This window comes from Mustela nigripes, chromosome 16 (genome assembly GCF_022355385.1).
Source record: "Mustela nigripes isolate SB6536 chromosome 16, MUSNIG.SB6536, whole genome shotgun sequence".
NCBI lineage: Eukaryota > Metazoa > Chordata > Mammalia > Carnivora > Mustelidae > Mustela > Mustela nigripes.
Window position 1 is genome coordinate 49,901,267 of NC_081572.1, and position 20,727 is coordinate 49,921,993.

General features: G+C 51.5%; 1 protein-coding gene across 2 annotated transcripts in view; it reads right to left on the reverse strand.

Annotated features, from left to right (window-relative positions):
• ATP2A3 (ATPase sarcoplasmic/endoplasmic reticulum Ca2+ transporting 3) overlaps window positions 1-10,344 on the reverse strand; it is a 34,322-nt gene extending 23,978 nt beyond the window's left edge. The window contains exons 1-3 of one of the 2 annotated variants that reach the window (XM_059379879.1): window positions 10,001-10,344; window positions 364-381; window positions 15-97 (exon numbers count right to left, since the gene is read on the reverse strand). In XM_059379879.1, the coding sequence (XP_059235862.1) occupies window positions 15-97; window positions 364-381; window positions 10,001-10,118 (219 nt within the window). In that variant the 5' untranslated portion in view covers window positions 10,119-10,344. The remainder of the gene's footprint in view (window positions 1-14; window positions 98-363; window positions 382-10,000) is intronic. The other variant, XM_059379878.1, reaches the window with a different exon arrangement.
• Between the last annotated feature and the right edge of the window lie 10,383 nt (window positions 10,345-20,727).

A 20,727-nucleotide genomic window follows, 5' to 3' on the forward strand; every position in this document is an offset into this window, starting at 1 on the left:
GGGGCCTTACTTACGAAGGAGACCAGGGCAGCCAACAGCAGGATGCGCACCAGGAGGTCCTCAAACTGTTCCAGCACCAGCTCCCACAGGGACTTCCCTGAGAATTGGAGCACCACGTAAACCTTGGGTCCCTTACCAACTGACCTACCCTCATTCAGAGCTGGGACCACCTAGGAGACCACCTGGCCCACTCCCTCCCTACCATTCAAAGAGCAAGAGCCTGAGGCCTTAGAGGCATAGGTGGGTGATACTGGTGTGGGGGGGTGCATGTCCGCAAATCCTCACTCTGTTGGGGAGAGGGAGGGACACAACCCGAGAGTGAATGGCTCAAGGCCTTGCAGCCTGCCCTGGCCCAAGACTCACCTTCCTCAGTTGGGAGCTCTTCAGGATCCAGGCAAGCCACAGGAGCCATGAGGAGACAAGAGATAACCGAATTATGCAGTAGGACCATGGAGGAGCCTCAGCCATTCTCCCAGCTGTGCCTACCCGGGCCTTCATAATGGTGTAGTCATGCTCCCACCGCTCTCTGAGGTCACAGAATGGATGGTCTGAGCCCAGAGGCTTCCATTCCTCCACTCACTTCATCCCACCCTGGTTAAGGAAGATCTGGTATGGCCTGACAAGATCAGAGCCAGGAGGGTCCTTCTGGTCCCTCCCCCATGTACAGAGGAGTAATGGAACAAACTGGAGGAGAGACGGGACCCCTGAGATCACAGTAAGTTGATAGCTCCCCTGTAGTGCTCTTTCTCAGATGGCTGCACAATCCTATTCGAGGCCCCACATGGCCACAGCAAGGGAGTCCCTCCCTCAAATTGAGAACATCAGCCCAGGCTACCTCTGACATACCTGCTCCTCCAGGAGCACTGAGGTAAGGCCTACAGCATGGCCAGGCCAGCCTGCTGAGCCCTGCCCTACGTGGGGGTTCCCTCCAACACGACGTCAGCAGCCAGCATCCCAGACAGTGTCTAACCTGCCATGGTTCAGTTCCTGGAGGTTGAGTCTCAACTTGTCCTCTCCCAGCCCCTCTACTTGGGGGCAAGTCCCATCCCATATGTCCAGTCTGCAACCCACAGAACATTCTGAGGAATGATGTTCCCAAACACCACCAGGACCTGCTGTCACTTTACAAGCTCTATTTGTATCTCTTACATTTCCTGAAGCACTTTTTATTCCAGACAGAGTGGGCCACCTGGGTACCTGAAGTCTTTGAATCTTCCTTCCCAACAGCCCAAAGGTTGACAGGGCAGGTGTTCACCCTGTTTCACAGCTGCAAGAACCGAGATCCAGGGTGGGAACATGACTTGAACAAGATCACACAGCAAATAGGCAGGTCTATGGGAAGAGGCAGGAGCTGGGCCTCAAAGGGTGGATTCCAATGGGCCTCTCTCTCCATCGGCTGAGCTTAGGTCCTGCTGAGGCCTGTCTGGGGTGCCTCCCAGACTGAGCCTACCCGAGCCCCACTGCTGAGTAGAGTTTCCAGGCCAGCAGCATTGACATCACCTGGGAGCTTGTGAGCAATGCAGACTCTGAGCCTCTACCCTAGGCTGGCTCTCCCTTCTTCTTCCTCCTTCTTGACACAGGTCCATGGATCTGCCCACCTGTTTTTCACTCAGGTATCAGCAAAGACTTTTCCTGTGGGAGCCCTCTCCTGAGACCATCTGTGTGGAAGATCTGGGGCACCTGGCAGCTGAACCATGGAGAGTATCAAGCAGCCCACTGGACTGCAGGAACCCAGGAGGGAAACATATAACCTAAAAATACATTTTCTAGCTTTTTCTCCCTAGTCCTATTTTAGGCAACAGCTGACATTTTCCGTGGAAAATGTAATCTCCAGTGTCCTGCATTGAGATTAAAATCAAACAGACTTTTTCCTTCTGATCTATTTAGCTGAAGTGAACAGGAAAGGCAGGGGGAGGGCCAGGTCTGGTTTTCTGGGCCAGTTCTCCAATGGAGCAGGGTCCTGTAGAGGTCATCTCTGCCATGCACCAGCCTTGGCACAGAACTGTTCTAACCTCATGACACACATCAGTCTGCTTCTGCCACGCTCTACCCAGGAGAGACTTCTAAACCCCCTACCTCTGTGAATGCCTTCAAGGTTCCTGACCAGAGGAAGAGTTTATCCATAAGATTAACCTGAATCCCTCCTGCGGTCTCCCTCACCCCTACCCTCTGTCAGGCATGTAGCCCCTAGACCACCGTATAAAGGCATTTTTTCTGAGCAGGGTCAAGGCCTGGGGTTGGGAAGCAATGTCACAGGGCACACAGAGCAGCCCGAGTTCCCCACAAGCTGCCCTCTGTCTGTCTGGGTGATCTCCCCTTCCACATTCTGACCCAAAATCTGACTCAGTAGCCACTCTTTGGTGGTCATTTGTTCCCCCAGATACTTCTGATTCTTTCCCCCTTGTGCACACATAGTAGGACTGCGGACGTCGTGCAAGTTACAAAAAGAAGGATTCAAGTTAGTTCTGGGCAGGGGCACTAACGTGGTGGCAGGAGACTCTGGAGTTAGAAAGGCAGTGTCCTGGAGAACTTTCTGTGCTGATGGAAGTGCCCTTTAGCTGCACTGTCTCATACTGTAGCTACTAACTGCACATACCTACCGAGCACTGGCAATGTGGTTAATGTGAGTGAGGAGCCAAATTTTAAATTCTACTTAATTCTCATTCCTTTAAATTTAAAGAACCACCCAAGGCTAGTGGCTGCGTATTGGACAGTGCAGATCTAGAGCTCTCTGGCCCTCTGTGGCCCGGTAACCAGCAACCTGTGAGATGGTGTCTGCTCTGTGAACCAGAATCACAGAGTATAGGAAACCTGAAGCCCCCAGATAACCTGCCACTGAGATATGTATATACATACAGTGTGAGGAAGAAATGACCTGTATTGTTTTAAGTCATTGAGACATGGGGTTTGTTCCTGGATCCTGACTGGCACCCCCTTCTCCCCAGACCTACAAGGTTCCCCTTCTACCCTTACCCACTCCCTTGGGGAAGGCTCAGCTAGCCACGAGGTCACAGAAGATGCCCTGCCTACCTCTGCACAGACAATGTACACGTTTCTAGTCTTGCCTGAGCAGCTGGCTCCCCAGTGCAGTCCTGAACCTCATATGGAAGGTAGGGTACCCAGCCCAAACCTGAAGGGCTGCTGTGAGGATTATCATCATTATTAATAAAAACCACATTTACTGAGCACCTTCTATGTCCTAAGCAGCGTGCCAAATGCTCTACCTCCATTATTTCCGGAGATCGATGGGGAGATATCATACACAAAGCATACACGAGGGCCCTCCAGAGCTAGAATAACTACAGCTGAATTATTAGTGTTGAGTGTGCCAGGTCCCATGCATCATCTAGTGCTTTAACTCTCACGGGAGTCCCCAACAACCTGACAAGGAAGAGACAATTATTATTCCCATTTTATAGAGCAGACAACTGAGGCACAGAGAGGTTGAAGGACTAGTTTGTGGTCATACAGCTGGGAGGTGGCAGCCCTGAACTCAGGTGGTCTGGCTTTTGTCCCACTGCTTGGCACCTCCTGATTAGCTCCTAAGCTGCTCTGCCTTCCTACAACATCCCACTGCCTTCCCTGGCCAAAGTTACTTGAGAGAGAGAACTTGGCATCCTATGTCCCGATTGTTAGGTTGGATGCCCTCACCCCATCGACTAACTCACCCCTCCATTGTGACCCCAGAACCACTAGCCAAATCAGCCCTGCCCCAAAAGGCTCTGCTATCCTCACAGGTGGTTTTAGTGAGCGTTTTTTGAGAGTTACTAGGCTCTGTCTCCTCAGGCCTGGTCTTCTTCAAATTCTAATCCTGCCAAGACCCCAGACAATCCAATTTTCCCTTCACATGACTGGCTCTCTGGGCCATGGAGGAACTAGGAGGGGCCAGGAGACTAGCAGCGATTAAATGGAGAGCACCCTCCCAGCCTCTCCCCAGGCATCCCCGTTAGATGTTATTTCCCTCTTGCTATCCTCCGGCTGTGTTGGGGAGGGAGTTGAGCCCTCAGCAGTGCCAGATATCCCACTTTTTCAATGGAGAGAATGGCCCAGCCCTGCCTGCCTCTTGATGTCATTCGCCAGGCTGTGCAGGAAAAGATGGCAGTAGGAAAAATTCCCCCCATCCTAGCTGGGCCTGCCTGGTGGGAAGTAACCCCTCATTATTCTTCTGAAATAGTGTAGCTCTGGCCCTCTCACCTGGTGGACTCTGCCAGACAACCCCTGCTCTGGGTCACTGATGCCAGATTGAGTTGGCCTACACCCCCATATGCCCAATGTGGGGCTGGCCTGGAGGGGTCTGAAGTTAGTCTGTGGGTCCTGGGAGGCAAAAAGGAGTATATGATCAGAGAAGCTTCATGGTTTAGAGCAAGGAGTCTGGCCCAGAGGGCTAAGTTCATGTCTTGCTCTAACTCTTGATAAGTTCTCTGGCTATGGAAAAGTTACTTAACCCATTCTGTGCCTCAGTTTCCCATATGCAAAATAAGTATAATAGTAACTCCTCTTAAAGTCACTGTGAAGATTAAACGACATGCTATTCATAAATTTCTTAGAACAGGCACAGCACATGGTAAGTACTCAATAAACATTAGCTATAATATTAGTTATTAAAATGAAGCTCCATGCCAGTAGGATTTTTGTTAAGTGCAGTGTTTCCAGTGTTTCCAACGCCTGAAGCAGTGCCTGGCATATAGTAGGTGCTCAAAAATATCTGTGAGCGAGTGAATGACCCTGCCTGTGCCCTACTCATGGACCCTCAATGGCTCTTCTTGGCCAGCAGAATTAAGACCAACCTTAGGATGACCTTCAGGGCCTTCCTGGATCTGCCTGAACCTGGCCATCCAGAATCCTCCTATGGCTTAGGCATATGTCCGTCTGCCAGCCAAGCGAAATGCCTCAGAATTGCTACCACCTTCCCTGGTTTTGCTAGAGCTTTTTCCCGCTCCAAGATTTTGCTCAAGCCATTCCTTCTGCACAGAGCACCCTTCCCTAACCCCCAGCCTCTCAGGAAGGCTTCCTGGAAAGCCCCTCTCCCTATCACCCTGCCCTTCTTGACCAGTCATCAGTATCAGGGCCACCCGCACCTGACTTGAGCACTTCCAGGGTGGGGAGGGGCTGAGTCATCCCTAGGTCCACAAAGAGCCTCACAGAATTGTTTAATTGTTTACTCAGTTGCCCCATGGTTCAGCTAAAGGCCCTGGGCCCAGTGCCTGGAGCCCAGGAGAAGTGGGGTGCAGGGCCAAGGCTGCCCTAGGCTCCATGCACCACCTGCTCTCCTAATCTACCCTCTCGACTCCTTTCTTCTCATCTCAAACCATTGGAAACTGGTATTTCAACTTCTAAATGTCGGTTCCAGCCTGGAGAGGCAAGAGCTCACCAAGGTCGTCCTCAAAGGTCAGGTTTACAGAGCAATTAAATCACCACTTGCAGAGTCAGGGAGACGCCTTCACTGAGCAGACCCCACCCAGCCCACCTGGTCCTGTCTGGGTCTCAAGGACCTACCTAGAGTGGACAACATGGTCCTGCTCTCAAGGGGGCCTTGGGAAGCAGCTGTCCCAGTGCAGGGATCTACAGCCAACCTGGCTGATCTGGCACTAGGAAACCCTGGCAACGGGGTTGCTTAGCATCTGTGTGCCAGCTGTGTGCCAGCTGTGTACTGTGGACAGACTCAGCCCTGCCTCAGGGAGCTCCTGGTACAAAGGGAGGGGTGGCTGCTCCTGGGAGGGGGCTCTAAGACTGTCCAAGAGGGCCAGTGGGCGTGAAGTCTACAAGGAAGCCTGAAAGACCAACACCTGCAAGCAAAACAAACCTCCCTCAGATCCCAGAGCCATTTCACATCCTGAAAGGTCTTCAGGAGATCTCTTTAGAGGTTCCATGTCTGTAACTGAGGAGGACACTGAGGTCAAGGAGGGACAAGTCTTCCTGAGGCCACCCAGCGATTTGGACCACTCAGACCTCACCCCGTCCTCCTGCTTGGCCCCATTCCCCTTGGCCAATTTTCCAAGGGCCACACATCTGTATTTTCTGAGTTCCAGAGGCCAGCTGGGGTCTGGGCTGAGGGCAGGAGATAAGGTCACAGCCCCAGGGACCACTGGCAGTAATCTAAATCTGGCCATTCCTTCCACCTGCAGCTCTGGTGCCAATGTATCCATGACACAGATGGGCAGTGTAAGGCCCAGGATAGCAGGCTCTGGTTCCTGTTAGGGACCCTCCCCCAGAAGGGGAACAACCCCAGACTTCTGGGATCTTGCATGACTCCTATATCACTGGGCTCTCCAGGACCACTGGGTGTTGGTGCACTTGGGAGGAGAAGCCCAACACAATTCAGCCTCTTGCTCTGGCTCATATCCAGCAAAGGTGATGGGCAGTCCGTTCAAGGACACGAGGAAATCAAATAGCTCCTAAATATATGGAAAAATGCCCAACCCCATTTGTAAACAGTGAAATGCAAAGTAAAACTATGAGAAGACCCTTTCTTTACCACCCGATGGGCACGGATCAAAATGTCCGGTAATGCACTGCCGTTGTGCAGGGGTGTGGAAACAGGCATGTCTATTTTAAGAAGAACAACTTAATAACAGCTGTCAAATTTATACTACACATGCCTTTTGACCCAAGGATTCCACTTCTAGGAATTTAACCTTTGGCAATATTGACAAGTGTGTGACAAGTGATGTGAGGACAAGAGTATGCCTTGTAACGAGTCATAGGAGAGGCTATGAACAATTCAAGTGCCCTCCAAAAGCCAGGCAAAGAAATACTACAACAGCCACATGAAACTCTGCAAAGAAGACTGCAGACCCCAAGAGTGATTATCACGGAAAAACAGGGGCAAAACAGCACTCACGATCATTACTGTTTGCGTAGAAAAGATCACAGATCTAGATGTGTATGTACACAGAATATCTTGGAAAGGAGACACAAAGCACTGGGAACACTGTGGTTGGGGACAGGTCTAGGGAGACTTTATAATGTCTTCTGTACCCTCTGAATGTTGTACTCTGTGCACAGTTTCATTAAAAAAAAAAAAAAAAAACTGAAAGGATGTAGAAAGCCTCTGGAAGAAGCTGAGTCCTGTGGGCACCTCTGGGACCTACAGAGCAGGGCATGCTCATAAGAGGTGCTGGGCCAGGAGCCTCCTACTCACTGCCCTGTTGGGGCTCCAGAGGACATTGTCTATTCACTGGTTGAGATAGGCTGTGTTCTGTGCATATGGGGGACTCCTGGGTGGCAAACTCACCCGCACTGCTGAGGAAGGAGGAAGAGAAGGTGGCAGGGCAGGACCTCCAGTCCCTGCTTTACAGCCTCCCTTCCTCCATCGGCTAGCAGAATTTGCAAACCCTAGGACTTAAGCAAATGAGTTCTTTGTGGTTTCCAGCACTAACGACTTTGCAGGTGCATAGACTCCTGGGTGGGGGAGGACACTAGTCCCTGGGGTGTTTCCCTCCACCTGTAGGTTTGGCTCACCCCCACCAGCCAGCTGGCCTGGAGCCTGGCCCAGACTCTTCTGCTACAAAGAGGCATGGCTTGGTGTACGCACTTACAAGCAACCCTATGATGAGGAAATCAAGACAGAGAGAGGAGAAGTGGCTTATTTAGGATGACACAGCTATGAAGAGGGCAGAGCTAAGGTTCAAAACTCTGCCAGCCCTACCCAAGAGATGCGTATACCACTCCAGATCACCCAAGAGAGAAAGACCTCCCCGGTGCCTATAGAAAGGACCCCCATGCCTCCTCTTCAGCTGGGGCTGATCAGAGTAAGAGTGTGAGGCAGGAAGGGGCAACTGGCTCCCCTCTCCTCACCTGAGGACTTCCAGAGCCCTGAAATGCTTCCAAAGGAAGAAGCCAGTCAGTGATCCGAGGGATCTCTGGGGCCCTGTGAGGCTGGTGGCATTGCTGGCATAGCTACTGCCTAGCTAACCCACCTCCTAGCACAGCCACCAATACCACGGATCCAGGGCCTGTGGAACAAGTGACTCCCTTGTACAGACAGAAAAAGTGAGGCTAAAGAGGGTTAGGTACCCAGTACCAGTTCTACCAAGTATTGTGGGACCTTGGGCAAGCTAATATGCTGGTGACTCAGTTACCTCCTCCATAAAAGGGGAGTTACAACAGTTGTTTTCATGGAGTTGTTTGGGGGAATAATTAAGAGAGGCAAATGTTAAGAAGAGTGCCTGGCACATAGTAAGTGCTCAGTGATCACTAGCTTTTATTATTATTACCAAAACACAAGGGAACCAGGGAAACCCATCAACAGCCCCCAACCAATGGCTGCATACCTGCCATCCCCTGAATGCACATCCACCTCTTCGGGGACCTATACTCCAACATCCTTATCCATCACCTCACACAGATGCTCTGTGGCTTGCTCACCCCCAAATCCCCTTACCCACACAAAACAACATAGGAAAGAAGGAGAGGTTCCCCCCTTCTCAGGCAGCCCCCTGCTGGATCAATGAACACATGGGAACCAGGAAGAAGAGGGATGTTTCCCAGGGCTACACAGGGCGTCTGGAGGCAGAACCAAAGGCTGGGTCTCCAGTTTTCCTTGGGATGCAGGACTCCCAAGATGGAGGCCACAGCAGCAAAAAAGAGGCTATGGAACCCCAGATCTGCTGCTCTAACTCCCATCCCCACCCCAAGGTTCGGGGACAGGTCCTGCTGTCTTGCCCTCTAGCAGCAATGACACCCTCCTTGCCAAGTCACTAATGGAGGATATTAAATAATATTTATCTCTCTAGTTCCTCCCACAGCTCAACTAAATATAGCAACTAATTTTTTCAGAAAAGGATTTCTGCTCCAGAAAGATAATATTTATATAAGAGGTGGTTTTCATAAGCCAATACAAAACCCAAAGCTTCCTTTCTGACAGCTCTCAGTAATTTTAGCCATCCCTGAGCCATGAGACACTCAGGCCCGAGCACTCTCCCTTCTGGCTGGCTGGGATCCCTGAATGGGTGAGGCCCCAAGTCCTAACACAAAGTGGGTCCAGGCTGCACTTTGGGGATGGAGGGGACATTTTCATCTGGATCCCTAACATTGTGCCCAATGCCATGGGGGTGGATGAAGAGAGTGGCAAGTGACTTGACGAGGGGATCTCCACATTTTCCACCTTCACAGGGCCTCCAAATGTGCCTGGGGCCCCATCTGGATAGTACTTGGTATTTGTTATGCCTTCTGGCAGATGGAGAATCACAAACTCCTTTGAAGCTGAGGAAGAAATAATGCCATTTCCACCCAAACAGCTATAGCGGGAAGGCTCCCTCCCAGCCCAGAGATGGTCAGGTGTTGCTCCAGGTCACACAAGAGGGAAAGGCATTCCCTGGCAAATCCCTGAGTGAGGCCTTGAGTCGGCCCGCCCCCCGCCCCCGCCTCGCTCCAACCCCCGCAAAAGGTGGGTCTCCTGCCTCAGCAGTTCAAAGCCCCCACTGACTCCCGCCAGCCACATCCGCCTTGGGCTGCTGAAAGAGGAAGACCTGGGGGTGGGGGTGGGGGCACCAAGGCTGCCAGCTGACAAGCTGCACCTTCTGCAGGTTTTACTGAGCCCCCAGGGAGACCCTCAGGGCCAGCTGGGAGGCTGGGTCTCGGGGTCCCTGACTGGTCCCTGGCCAGCTGATCTCCGCGTGTGCATCTGCATGATGAGGGCAGGCTGCAGGGCGGACAGCGCATAGTCCTGGATTCACGCTTAAGGGAGTGGATAGGGTCGGGGGTGTATGTGGGAAGCTCGGAAGGACCGCACGGTTCCCTAGGTTTTGGGGATAGGGGAGCCAGGCGTCAGGTCATTAAACCCGGAATCCGCCCAACCTCCCGCGAAGGTGGCCGCACAGCCCCTCCGAGCGCCCCAAAGGCATCTGCAGAAGTTTCCGGAGCTCTCGCTTCCTGCCAGCCTCCGGGGACCGAAGGCTGTAAGGGGGGAAGGACCGCTCCCCGGTTTCGGAGTAGGAGAGTAAACTGAGACCGCCGCGCGTGCGGCCCCTAGCTTCCCCGGCCAGGCCCGCGCTCTCACCGTTGGGGCCGTAGCGCTCCCGCGCGTCAGACACCTGCTCCGGCCTCAGGCCGCTCTCGACCGTCACCGAGAAGTGCCTCAGCACGTCGGCGGCCGTGAGCAGGTGCGCCGCCTCCATGCCGCCCGCCTGATTTTCTTCGCGGTCGGCACCGTCGAGTCCGCCTCTTCGCGGGGCTACTGCGCGGGGCGCCGGGAATTTGGGCCCGGGCGAGAGCCACGCGATGTCATGTCAGCGCCGGGACCTTCCCCGACGGCAGTGGCTGCAGCGGCTTCGGAGGCGGGCGCCAGGATGCGGCGCCCAGGGCTCCCTCCCTGGGGCGGGGCGGCGCGGAGCCCGCCCCCGCACTCACACCCCTTCCGGCAGCCCTCGGAGCCCGCCGCCGCCCCGCCCCCGCAGCGCCCCTGGACCCGGAGGCCAAGCGGTTCGCGGGTTCTGCGGAAGAGGGAACTGAGGCAGCCTGCGAGGAGTGCACCAAGTGTGGTCTGCAGGGGTGTCAGTCCCCGTCGGGAGAGCCCCCAGGGGCGGAGAGCTGCGGCGGGCTGCGGACCCCCTTCCTGGGTCCAGAGAGGTGGCAAAATAGAGGTGTCCACGGAAGGGCTTCCTACCCCCCGAAAATTGGAATTATGCCAAGGGTGACCCTGGATCTAGAGAGAACCCAAAAGCCTGTGAATAAACGCATCTACGGAGATTACTTAATGTATTCTTCTTTTGAAGTTTGTGCTTTCTTTATCTCTAACACATTTTTTGCACTGCACGGTTATTCCTTATGCAACCGAACCTCAGACAATGAAGTGGTATATGTGAAAGGAAACCAGTCTTGTTATCTTGGACTCATACCCTCACCCCAGCAGGAAATGTAACTTCGTAGGTGGACACGGGGCTCCCTAAAGGCCTGAAGGGGTGAGGTGGAGGCCTCTGGCCAGGGCGCCCAGAGACAGTGATCCTGAGCGGCGAAGGGGGAGTGACTGAAGAACCCCCATTCCAGCGCTTTGCTTTCTGAGTGTCTGCTCTAGGGGTGACAAGAGAAAGGGCTGCGGGTCAGGAAAGCCATCTGTTGAAGGCAGAAACCACTGACCCCACCAAAAGGAGGAGCAAGGAGAGCAGTCTACTTCAGGCACCCCTTTTAGACCCAGCCAGTCTCATCCCATGGGCCATTTTACCCCCCAGCCAAGCTGGCCTCTGCTGTCTTGCCCCTCTGGGTTCCACCTTGGCCACACAAGGTCTTAGATTCCAGGATTGAGCCCACCCAGACAGCTGTTCAGACCGTAAACTCTATAGTGTGTATGTAGCCAGAAAGCTTTCCCAGATACTGCAGTTGCACACACGGGCCCCAGCTTCCAGCCTGGCCCCTGGTTGCTGACCTCTATGCAAACCTTCTGTACCCCTAACATTTGATCACTTCCTGTCAGGAGAGAACTGTAGTCCTCCTCCTCTATCTCATCTTCACTAGACCTCCTTGAGCATAGAGACTCTCAGTGAGTTTATGCTTTATCTGCACTTAGACAAACAGCTAGTGGCCAAAGTGGCATGGTCACAGGCATGCTGTCCAAAGGGCAGGTTTTTCCTCTCCACCTCCCAGCTGCCCTACTGAGAACGTCAGTACTGGCATCTGGTTCCAGCTCTTTCCTCAGAGCTTCCACCGTACTTCTGCCCTTGGCTCCCTAAGATTCCACAGGCTACAATTGTGTGCACTTTGCACAGACCTTTATTTGTCAAAGTTTGGGCAGGTTTTGTCTTTTGCAGCCAAGGGCTATGACTAGAGTCAGATAGGCCCAGCTTTGACTTTAATCCTCACAACAACACTAACATAAGTACTACACAATTATTACCCCTGCAGGCCAGCTGTGTGGGCATACAGACTGTATGGTCCTGCAGGGCCTTATGCTTGGTTAATGCTCTGCTATCATTGTCTTGAAATTCTTAATTTTATCTCTGAACTTGTGCTTTGTAAGTGAAGTCAGCGGGCATGCGCGTGAGCAGACAGAGAAGCCGACTATGCTGTCCCATTCCAATCTAGTGTGTGATGCTCCACGAGCTTAGAATTCTGGTGGACTCATGGGAGTTCAGTGAGACTCAAATCAAATATTAAATAAGCAAGGGTGTGGGGCTCCTGGGTGGCTCAGTGGGTTAAGCCGCTGCCTTCGGCTCAGGTCATGATCTCAGGGTCCTGGGATCGAGTCCCGCATCGGGCTCTCTGCTCAGCAGGGAGCCTGCTTCCTCCTCTCTCTCTGCCTGCCTCTCTGCCTACTTGTGATCTCTCTCTGTCAAATAAATAAAATCTTTCAAAAAAAAAATAAGCAAGGGTGTTGTATCTCCGACTGAGTAAGTAGGAGTGCTGACCACCTGACGAGGCCATACTTTCCCTTTGAAGCAGAATGTGCTTCAAAAGCAAAAAGAAGGCAGTAGTGTCCTAAGAAACACTTCCTTACTCATGTTATCTCCCAACATTCACCAACCACTTCTATTAGAAAGGATGCCCTTAGAAGAAAAGGGAAAGAAAGGGTAACCCAGAGTTCCCTTTTCTTTCAGTACATCCTTATTCATGAGTGAGCCCCAGGGCTAGGATGTGTTCATATCAACAAGGGAAATAAAAGCAGTAAGTGTTGTGCAGTATTCCCACTGCTCTGGTCCAAACTAAATATATATGCATGCACTACAGAGTTGCTCCCTGGAGGTGTGCTGGGCCCACATATGCACACACAAACTATGAAACGCAAGTGGTGTCATTGTAGTACATGCACGTGTGAGTGAAAAGCTCTTAATTTTGCATTTAAAACTGGCATTGCACAAAATAAAGATGAATGTTATGATTCGGGCTGATAATTTAAGTTTTGCATTTTTCTTCACTTAGAAGACTAAAGAGCAAGTTTAAAAAAAAAAAAAAAAACCCATAATGACTGCAGAGACTGCAGAAGAAAGGAAAAGCTTTGCATTTTAGTACCTTCAATTGCACATTTTTCCCTCCTCTTTTTTTAGACGAGGGCTCCACATTTTCATGTTGCCCTGGGCACTAAAATTATGTTGCCAACTCTGTTCTCGTTTCATAGACAAAGAGAGTGTCTGAGAGCCCAGGTGACTTTCCCAGGAATACTCAGCTGGGATTCAAACTCAGGCTACTCTAACTCCGGAGCCCAGGCTCCTCAACACCCCACCAGCCTCTCCCAGAGCACAGGGTGAATGGGGCTTTGACCATTGGAGAAGGGTGTTCTCCTGCCTGTGCCATTCTCCCTGCCTCCTGCCTTATTATCACTGCCAGAGTTCAAGCCCCGCTTTCTCTCTGGAGCCTCCTCCCTGGGCTCCTCCTCCCCAGACTTACCTCTGCATATAAACATTGCCTGACTGAGCTCGTGGTTTCATAATTTCATCCCTCTGCTCATGAACATTTTTCAGCTCTGTATTACCTGAAGGGTAAGGTCCAAACTCTTCAACTCAGCAATCCCAGACCTTTACCATTTGGCATAACCAGGTAAACTGGTCTCCTCAAAATTCCCCAAACCGGCCTTGCACATTCTAGCTCCTTCTCTTTGTGCATGTTGTTCCCCTGGCCCAGACGGTTCTTCTAGCTCCTCTCCCTAAAATCTCTCTCTTCTTTGGGAACTCATTTTCTTGGCTGCCCTAGCCCTGTGTATTTACATCTCCCTGCGCAGTTTTGACTGGCTCTGAGTGAAGGAAGAGATCCGCTCTCCCTCCCTACCTCCCTTCTAAAATATTTATCAAGGAACCAGCATGTATCAGAGACAGTGCCAGGCCCTGAGCAGACGGTCCCCGTTCTCCCTGAGCTCACTCCCTCAGTCATTAATTCCAAATGACCACACACAGAAACAGACTGCGGAGTGGCCACTGGAGTCTTGAGAAATGGTCAGGGAGGGGGTTCTCGAAGACAGGAGCTCAGGGGAGATCTAGAGGAAGTGATCCTTCTGCTGAAATCTGAAGGAACAGGGGAGGGAAACAAACTGTGCCAAGTAGGTTTTGCTGTGAGGTCTTGGAGGTGCCTGCTGTCTCTGGGCCTCAGTCTCCCTGTCGATCACGTCAGTGCTGGCTCTGGGAGGAGGGCCCGAGATAGCACAGTCCTTAGAGGAGACAGCTAGTCTGGGGCTGTCGTCCCATTCCCCCACTTTGGTTTGTAAATGGATTTGACTGAAAATGCAAACAGCCCTATTGTCCTCCGAACCTCACTTCCTCTTCCCCAGGGTCATCCAGGTCCAGCAGGCAGGTGTTCCTGCTCTCTGACACCCTGCTACTGAGCACTGATTCCAAGTCCACTGTCTTAACCTCTTACCCTCATCCACTTGGACAAGCCCCCCCTCTGGAATGGCAGGGAAGACTGTCTCCCAAGTGTTCAGACTGGGAAATATTCCTGTGTGCTACATATCCCGTTATTTTATTTTATATTTTGGGCTTGGGGTCCCCATATAAGCCCCGGATACACCCCCTACCAGTCCTCCTGGCCTGTGCTGGCCTGGAGTCACTTATGTAAGCTGTGCCCTCAGCCTCTCCCTGTTCTCTAAGATGGGGACCTCGGCCCTCTCAGATCCCTTCAGCCCTGCCCCTCAGAGGGTGTCCAGATTCCTCAATCCACCATTCATCCTCACTACTTCCTATCTCCCGTGGTTGCTGCAGGGGGGCCACATCTAGTTCACTGCACACAGTAGGAAGTTTCTTGCCTCTGAATCTTTGCTTCCATTGTCCCCTGTGCTTGGAACACCCCCTCCATCTTTTAGTGCTCATCCCTATTAGTCCTTAAGGCCTGGAAGCCACTTCTCATCCCTGAGGCCAATAGGGCTCTGGTAGCCTGCGGGACCTTATCAGGCTCACAGCATGCTATTGTCCCACCGCCCTCCCCTCATTGTACGTTGATACTCTTGAGGGCGGGCATCTGGGCTGACCCACCTTGATTCCCAGGAGGTGTCAGGAAGGGTGTTTGAGTGACAGAGTTGAGACAGGAAAACACCAGAACCTCTTCCTGGGATGGGAGCGTACCTGATCTTTGAGGGCTGGGGAAGTGCAGCCCTGTCAGCAAAAGGACAGAGCAGGTATCCAGGGACCCTCAGCTGGCTCAGGACACCCAGATCATTGCATTTTGGCCTGAGGGGCCTCACCTCCTTCCTCTTGTAGTTACCTCTACAAGAACACCCGGCACAGAGTGGAGGTGGCGTTGGGGACTCCCGACCAGGCTGCCCACTCCTCAGCTCCTTAAGGCAACTTCCTGTCCTTGCCACTTTATCTCCCCGGCCAGGCTGAGGAGAGGAAGTTGTCCTCTCTCTCTCTCTCAGTTGTGGGCAGAGACACCCCAGACCTCAGGAAGTGGGGAGCATATCATGTGAGAGGGTCTGCTCCTTCCAGGCCTTCCTCCTCTTGCTACTTCTACCAGATTTCTCTTCCTAAAGCAGCCATGCTACTACTCTCCTGTTCAGGTGCCTTCCATGGCTTCCTATGGTCTTCCCCCATTAAGATCAATCCCTCAGCTTGCCAACTTTACCTTGTGCTCCTGCCCCCTCAACACCTTAAACTTTCATCACTTTCATCATCTTCTCCATCCTTGCTCCAAGAAGAATTCTTCCCTCCTGCCTTTGCCCATGCTGTTACCTGTTCTGGTAAACTGCTTATCTTTATCTGTCTAAAACCCTCCTCACTCTTCAAATGCCTTCTTTGGGGGCGGGGGGCGCCTGGGTTGTGCATCCAACTCTTGGTTTTGGCTCAGGTGGTAATCAACAGGGTTGTGAAATCTAGCCCTAAGTTGGGCTATGTGCTCAATGCAGAGTCTGCTTGAGATTCTCTCTCCCTCACCCTCTGTGCCTCCTCCTCATGCTCACTCTTTCTGTCTCTAAAATGGATGAATAAATTAAAAAAAAACAAAAAACAAAACTTGTCTTCTTGGGGCGCCTGGGTGTCTCAGTGGGTTAAAGCCTCTGCCTTTGGCTCAGGTCATGATCCCAGAATCTTGGGATTGAGTCCCGCATCAGGTTTTTTTGCTCCATGGGGAGCCTGCTTCCTCCTCTTTCTCTCTGCCTGCCTCTCTGCCTACTTGTGATCTCTGTCAAATACATAAATAAAATCTTTAAAAGAAAAAAAAAGTTGTCTTCTCCAAGAATTCCCCCTTGACTCCTTGTAACTCCTGAGGGGCCCATTTGTGCACTCCACCATATTTACCTGAATTCTCATCTGCAGCCTCCAACTGTATCCTTCCAGAACAGGAGCTGCATCCGAATCATTCCAAGGTCTCTACACGGTGACTCAGGCCATAAAGGCCATTAGAAAGTTGACCTCTATATTGGCCATCTCTTGAGGCCTAAGCTGAGTCTGTAGCACTCATCCTTGCATCTCAGTGCCTAGCACCTGGTCTGGTACCTCAGTAGGTACCCTGTACCAAAGATATTGGTTAAATGAACAAGATTCTAGTACTGCATACCAAAGATATTGGTTAAATGCAGTAAGAGATAAGAGAAACGAGGTACAAATACTGGAAGTGAAGGAATGAATGAGTATGTTGATATCTATGAACTGTGACATTCTCACCATATGATATGTCAGAATTAGCATTCCCAGTATATGGAGAGGGGCTTAAGGCCCAGCAGGGTCACATAGTGAGTTGGGCTCCCGCCTAGCTCTATGCTTCCCTCTCTGCTCCAGAGTCTGGCACAAATGCAGAGTCTGTCAGGTAGTCTTTGGTTATGCCTATCAGCACCTTGGTCAATGACCCAAGAGGACCTCCCTTGGCAAGGAGGGGGCTGAGCTGTTCTAGGCCACGCCCGAGCAGTCTGCCTGCAGAGACTCAGCTGGTAGTTTGTTAGAAGATAAAACACAAAATCCTTATTTGCCTTGTAAATCATTAGATTCAATCAGGCTTGACAGCCCGAGACACAACAAAAGAACAGCAAAAGGAATTTGGGATCTGAGACTTGCTCCCTGGTACGGAGAAAGGGCTTTAGCCCAAGGGCACCTGAGGGCAAGGCTTGTCTTGATCAGTTCCTCAGTCTGGAGATCATCTTGCTACCTGCGTGCAGAGAGCAGGAGCTGCTGGTGTAACCTTGCCCAGATGGCATCCCCAGGCCTGGGGCTGGGCTGTGGGGGGTTGGCAAGTACTCAGGCAAGTCTGGGCCCTCCTGGGCATCACCTTAGTCATAAGAGTCTGAGGAAGCCCCTTTCCCTCTAGACCCAGGGCCTTCGGTTCAGTGGGAGCGGGACAGATGATATCTGGAACTCAAAGGAAACCTAGTGGGAACTTGCTGACACTGTCTACCCAGGACCAAAATCAGGACAAAGTGGCAGGAGCCTGGCTTCTGCCGTTGGTTTCCAGACTGCAGGCAGAGAGCGGAGAAACTCAGGTCTCTAGTTGTGGGCCCCTCACTGCCTATAGCTGGAGTTTCAGTGGCAATCCTGGCCTGTTCTTACCCCCTCAGGGCCCAGCTGTCCCCACTATCCCTCCTCTGTGTGTTTTGGGCCTTTCATCAGCAGCGCCAGGTCTCCACCCAGTGTTCCCTGTGTGGCAGCCAGCCCAACTCTCTGGGGATATCCTGTCATTGTGGCCCAGAGCCTAGGCATTGAATCTTGCCAAGTCAGCCCAAGTACTCTGGGTCCCTTCCAGGTCCCCAGGTGGGGCTCACAACCCAGAAAGGTTAGGGAAATTGGCAAAGGCACCCAGATCCCCAGTGTGGCACTCTCAGGCACTGTGCCCAAGACACCTGACACCTGGGCTGTGGCCAGCCTCTGGGGAGACACACAGGCAAGGCTCGCTGCCCTGTTGCCAGCCCTATGGGTGACCTTGGCATGTCCTCTACTTCTCAGGGCTCCCTGCCTGAGGCCATGACTTATGGTAGACCTACCTCAAGCCCAGCAGACCAAGGGAATCTGTGCGACAGGTGAGTGTGGTAACTCCCAGAGTTGTTGGATATGCTAGGTACACTCACTGACCTAGGGCTAGCTCTCTGGATGGTGAAAGTGGGAGCATGGGGGGGGGAGCTTCAGGTGGGTTCCATCTCTTGGCCTCCAACAACCCTCCAACAACCATACTCCATGAAAATGTCTAAATTTGCAAGCGGAGTTCCATTTGCCTTTAATTCCTAGAAGTCACATCCCCCCTCATTTGTGTATCCAGATTCGTCCAGGCCTTCCTAGGTCTTTCATTCACAAAGCCAGCTGCTGAGGCAGAGGGAAAGATGGGACTAGGAAGGGGCCTTTGTACTGAGTACTTCACAGCACTATCTGTACTGGAGGTATAAAATAACTACCTAACAAGAACTGGCTTAGTGCCGGGTACTGGGCTGAAGACCCTCTTTAATATTTATAAGCAGCCCTTAGAGCAGATTCTTTAGATTCCTCTTTATAAAGCTGCACAATGAGGTAAGGGCCACACAGTTGGTATCTGGGAGAACAAGTGTTAGAACCCAGGCCATTAGGACCCAGATATATATTAGGCCCCTTCTAACCCCTGTACTATCATTTGCCTAGAGTCCCTAGGCAGTGTAAGGCTGGGGTCCTAACCTGGCTTTTACTCAAAGCCCCTGCCGGTGAGTATGACTTGAGTTATATGGCCTGATGAAAGCTCTGAGGATGAGCCAGGGACCTCCTTGGCTCCCAATAGACCCTTAGCACTCTCTTCAGGGTGCCCGAGATAGTAGTTACTCGGGACTAAGGAAAGTCTTCCACGCGAGAAGTTCATAGGATTTAGTTTTTAACCTAGGATCTACTGTGTGACCTTGGACAAACGACTTCATCTCTCTGAGTCCCAGCTTTCTCAGCTGTAAAGTGGGAGAGATAGTAGTCCTAATCCCGCAGGTCATTATGAGTGCTAAGTAAGCCCATGTATGTGGAGTGGCCAGCCTAGTCCTACCGGGCTGCAGATGCTCAGGGCCCAACTTTTTCTTGCATTTACTCCCAAGGACCCAGAGCCACACTGGTTCTGCCCTGTTCCCTAAGACACACCCTTCTAATCCAATTGTCTGTGACCAGACCAGGAAGCTCGCCAAAAGCAATACCCACCCAGATCCTGGAGGCAAGAAGCCAACAGGCGGAAACAAAGAATTTTCCATGGCACCATAGTTAATGAGGAACTGACCCTCTTTGGGGTTTCAATTAGTCTTTCACCCTCCTCTCTTTCCCCCAAATTTCCTTCACTGGTGGTATTTACATTGGAATTCTTCCCAGGACTTCAGAAACCCAGCATGGGTAAGTGGAAAACAATACTGAAGAAGAGATAGGTATGTATTTTTTTAAAGGTAGCATTGGTAAGTTTACATTCTTGGTTTTAAAACACATTACAAAGCAGCAAGTATCAAAACGAAATGATTTTGTACTTGATTAAGTTTCTGTCAGATCCAAGACTCTGCAGAAATACAAAGATGAAGACACGGTCCCTTTCCTCAAGAGGGTTATGGTTTGGAGTGCTTAAGAGTACACTTTCAGGAGACAGACCTGGAATTAAACCCCTACTAGTTAGCAGTCGTGGGATCTTGGACAAGTTACTAAATGGCCCTGAGTCTCAGGTTCAGCATTTGTAAAATGCAAATTTAAAAAGGTCCTGTGGTGGGGCGCCTGGGTGGTTAAGCTGCTGCCGTCGGCTCAGGTCGTGATCTCGGGGTCCTGGGATGGAGCCCTGCATCAGGGTCTCAGCTCAGCGGGGAGCCTGCTTCCTCCTCTCTCTCTGCCTACTTGTGATCTCTCTCTCTGTCAAATAAATTGGAAAAAAAAAAAAAAAAAGAGTGTATGCTCCATGTTTAAAAATAAATAAATAAAAACATAAAAAATAAAAAGGTCCTGTGGGGTGGGGGTGGGGGCGCGCCTGGGTGGCTCAGTGGGTTAAAGCCTCTGCCTTTAGCTCAGGTTGTGATCCCAAGGTCCTGGGATCTAGCCTGGCATTGGGCTCTCTGCTCAGCAGGGAGCCCCCCCCCCGCCTGCCTCTCTGCCTACTTGTGATCTCTGTCTGTGAAATAAATAAATAAAATCTTAAAAAAGAATAAATTAAAAAGGTCCTGGGGTACCTGGGTGGCTCAGACAGTTAAGTGTCTGCCTTTGGCTCGAGTCATGATCCCAGGGTCCTGGGACTGAGCCCCACGTCGGGCTTCCTGCTGGGTAGGGAGTCTGCTTCTCCCTCTCCCTCTGCCTACGCCTCCCCCTTCTTGTGCGCTCTCGGTGTCAACTAAATAAAATAAAATAAAATAAAATAAAATAAAATAAAAAAGATCCCACCACAGTGGACTACTGTGAGTTTTACTGAGAAAACACATGGCAGTATTAGCTACCCCACAAAGGTGTCCCCTTTTTGCCAGCAGAGCCCTGACTTTGGTCCAGGCAACAAAGTGACCCAGTTTAGTGCATGGATCATGAATGCTTTATGACAATCACTGCGATGTTCTTCTTGCCAGATACTGGTTTTCCCAGTGCCCTGGCAGCTGAGGATAGCTATGTGACCTATTTATGGCCAATGAAGTATAAGGCAGAGTCTGCAGGGGGCTTCTTTAAAAAAATACAGAGGATGAAATCTTTGCTTGCCCTGCTTCCCACCTGTGAAGTTATGCTGCTCGGAGCTGCAGCATCCATGGCCATCAGGCATCCACCTTGAGGATGTGAAGCCCACATACTGATGATGGCTGAGTGGAAGGAGATTTCAGAGAGGCAATGGTGAGCTACGGAACAGCCTGAGATGACCTACCCAACTTTCTGTTTTGAGACATAATTTTAAAAGGTTTTATTCAAAGCAATTGGGACTTTTGGCATCTGCTACTTTCAG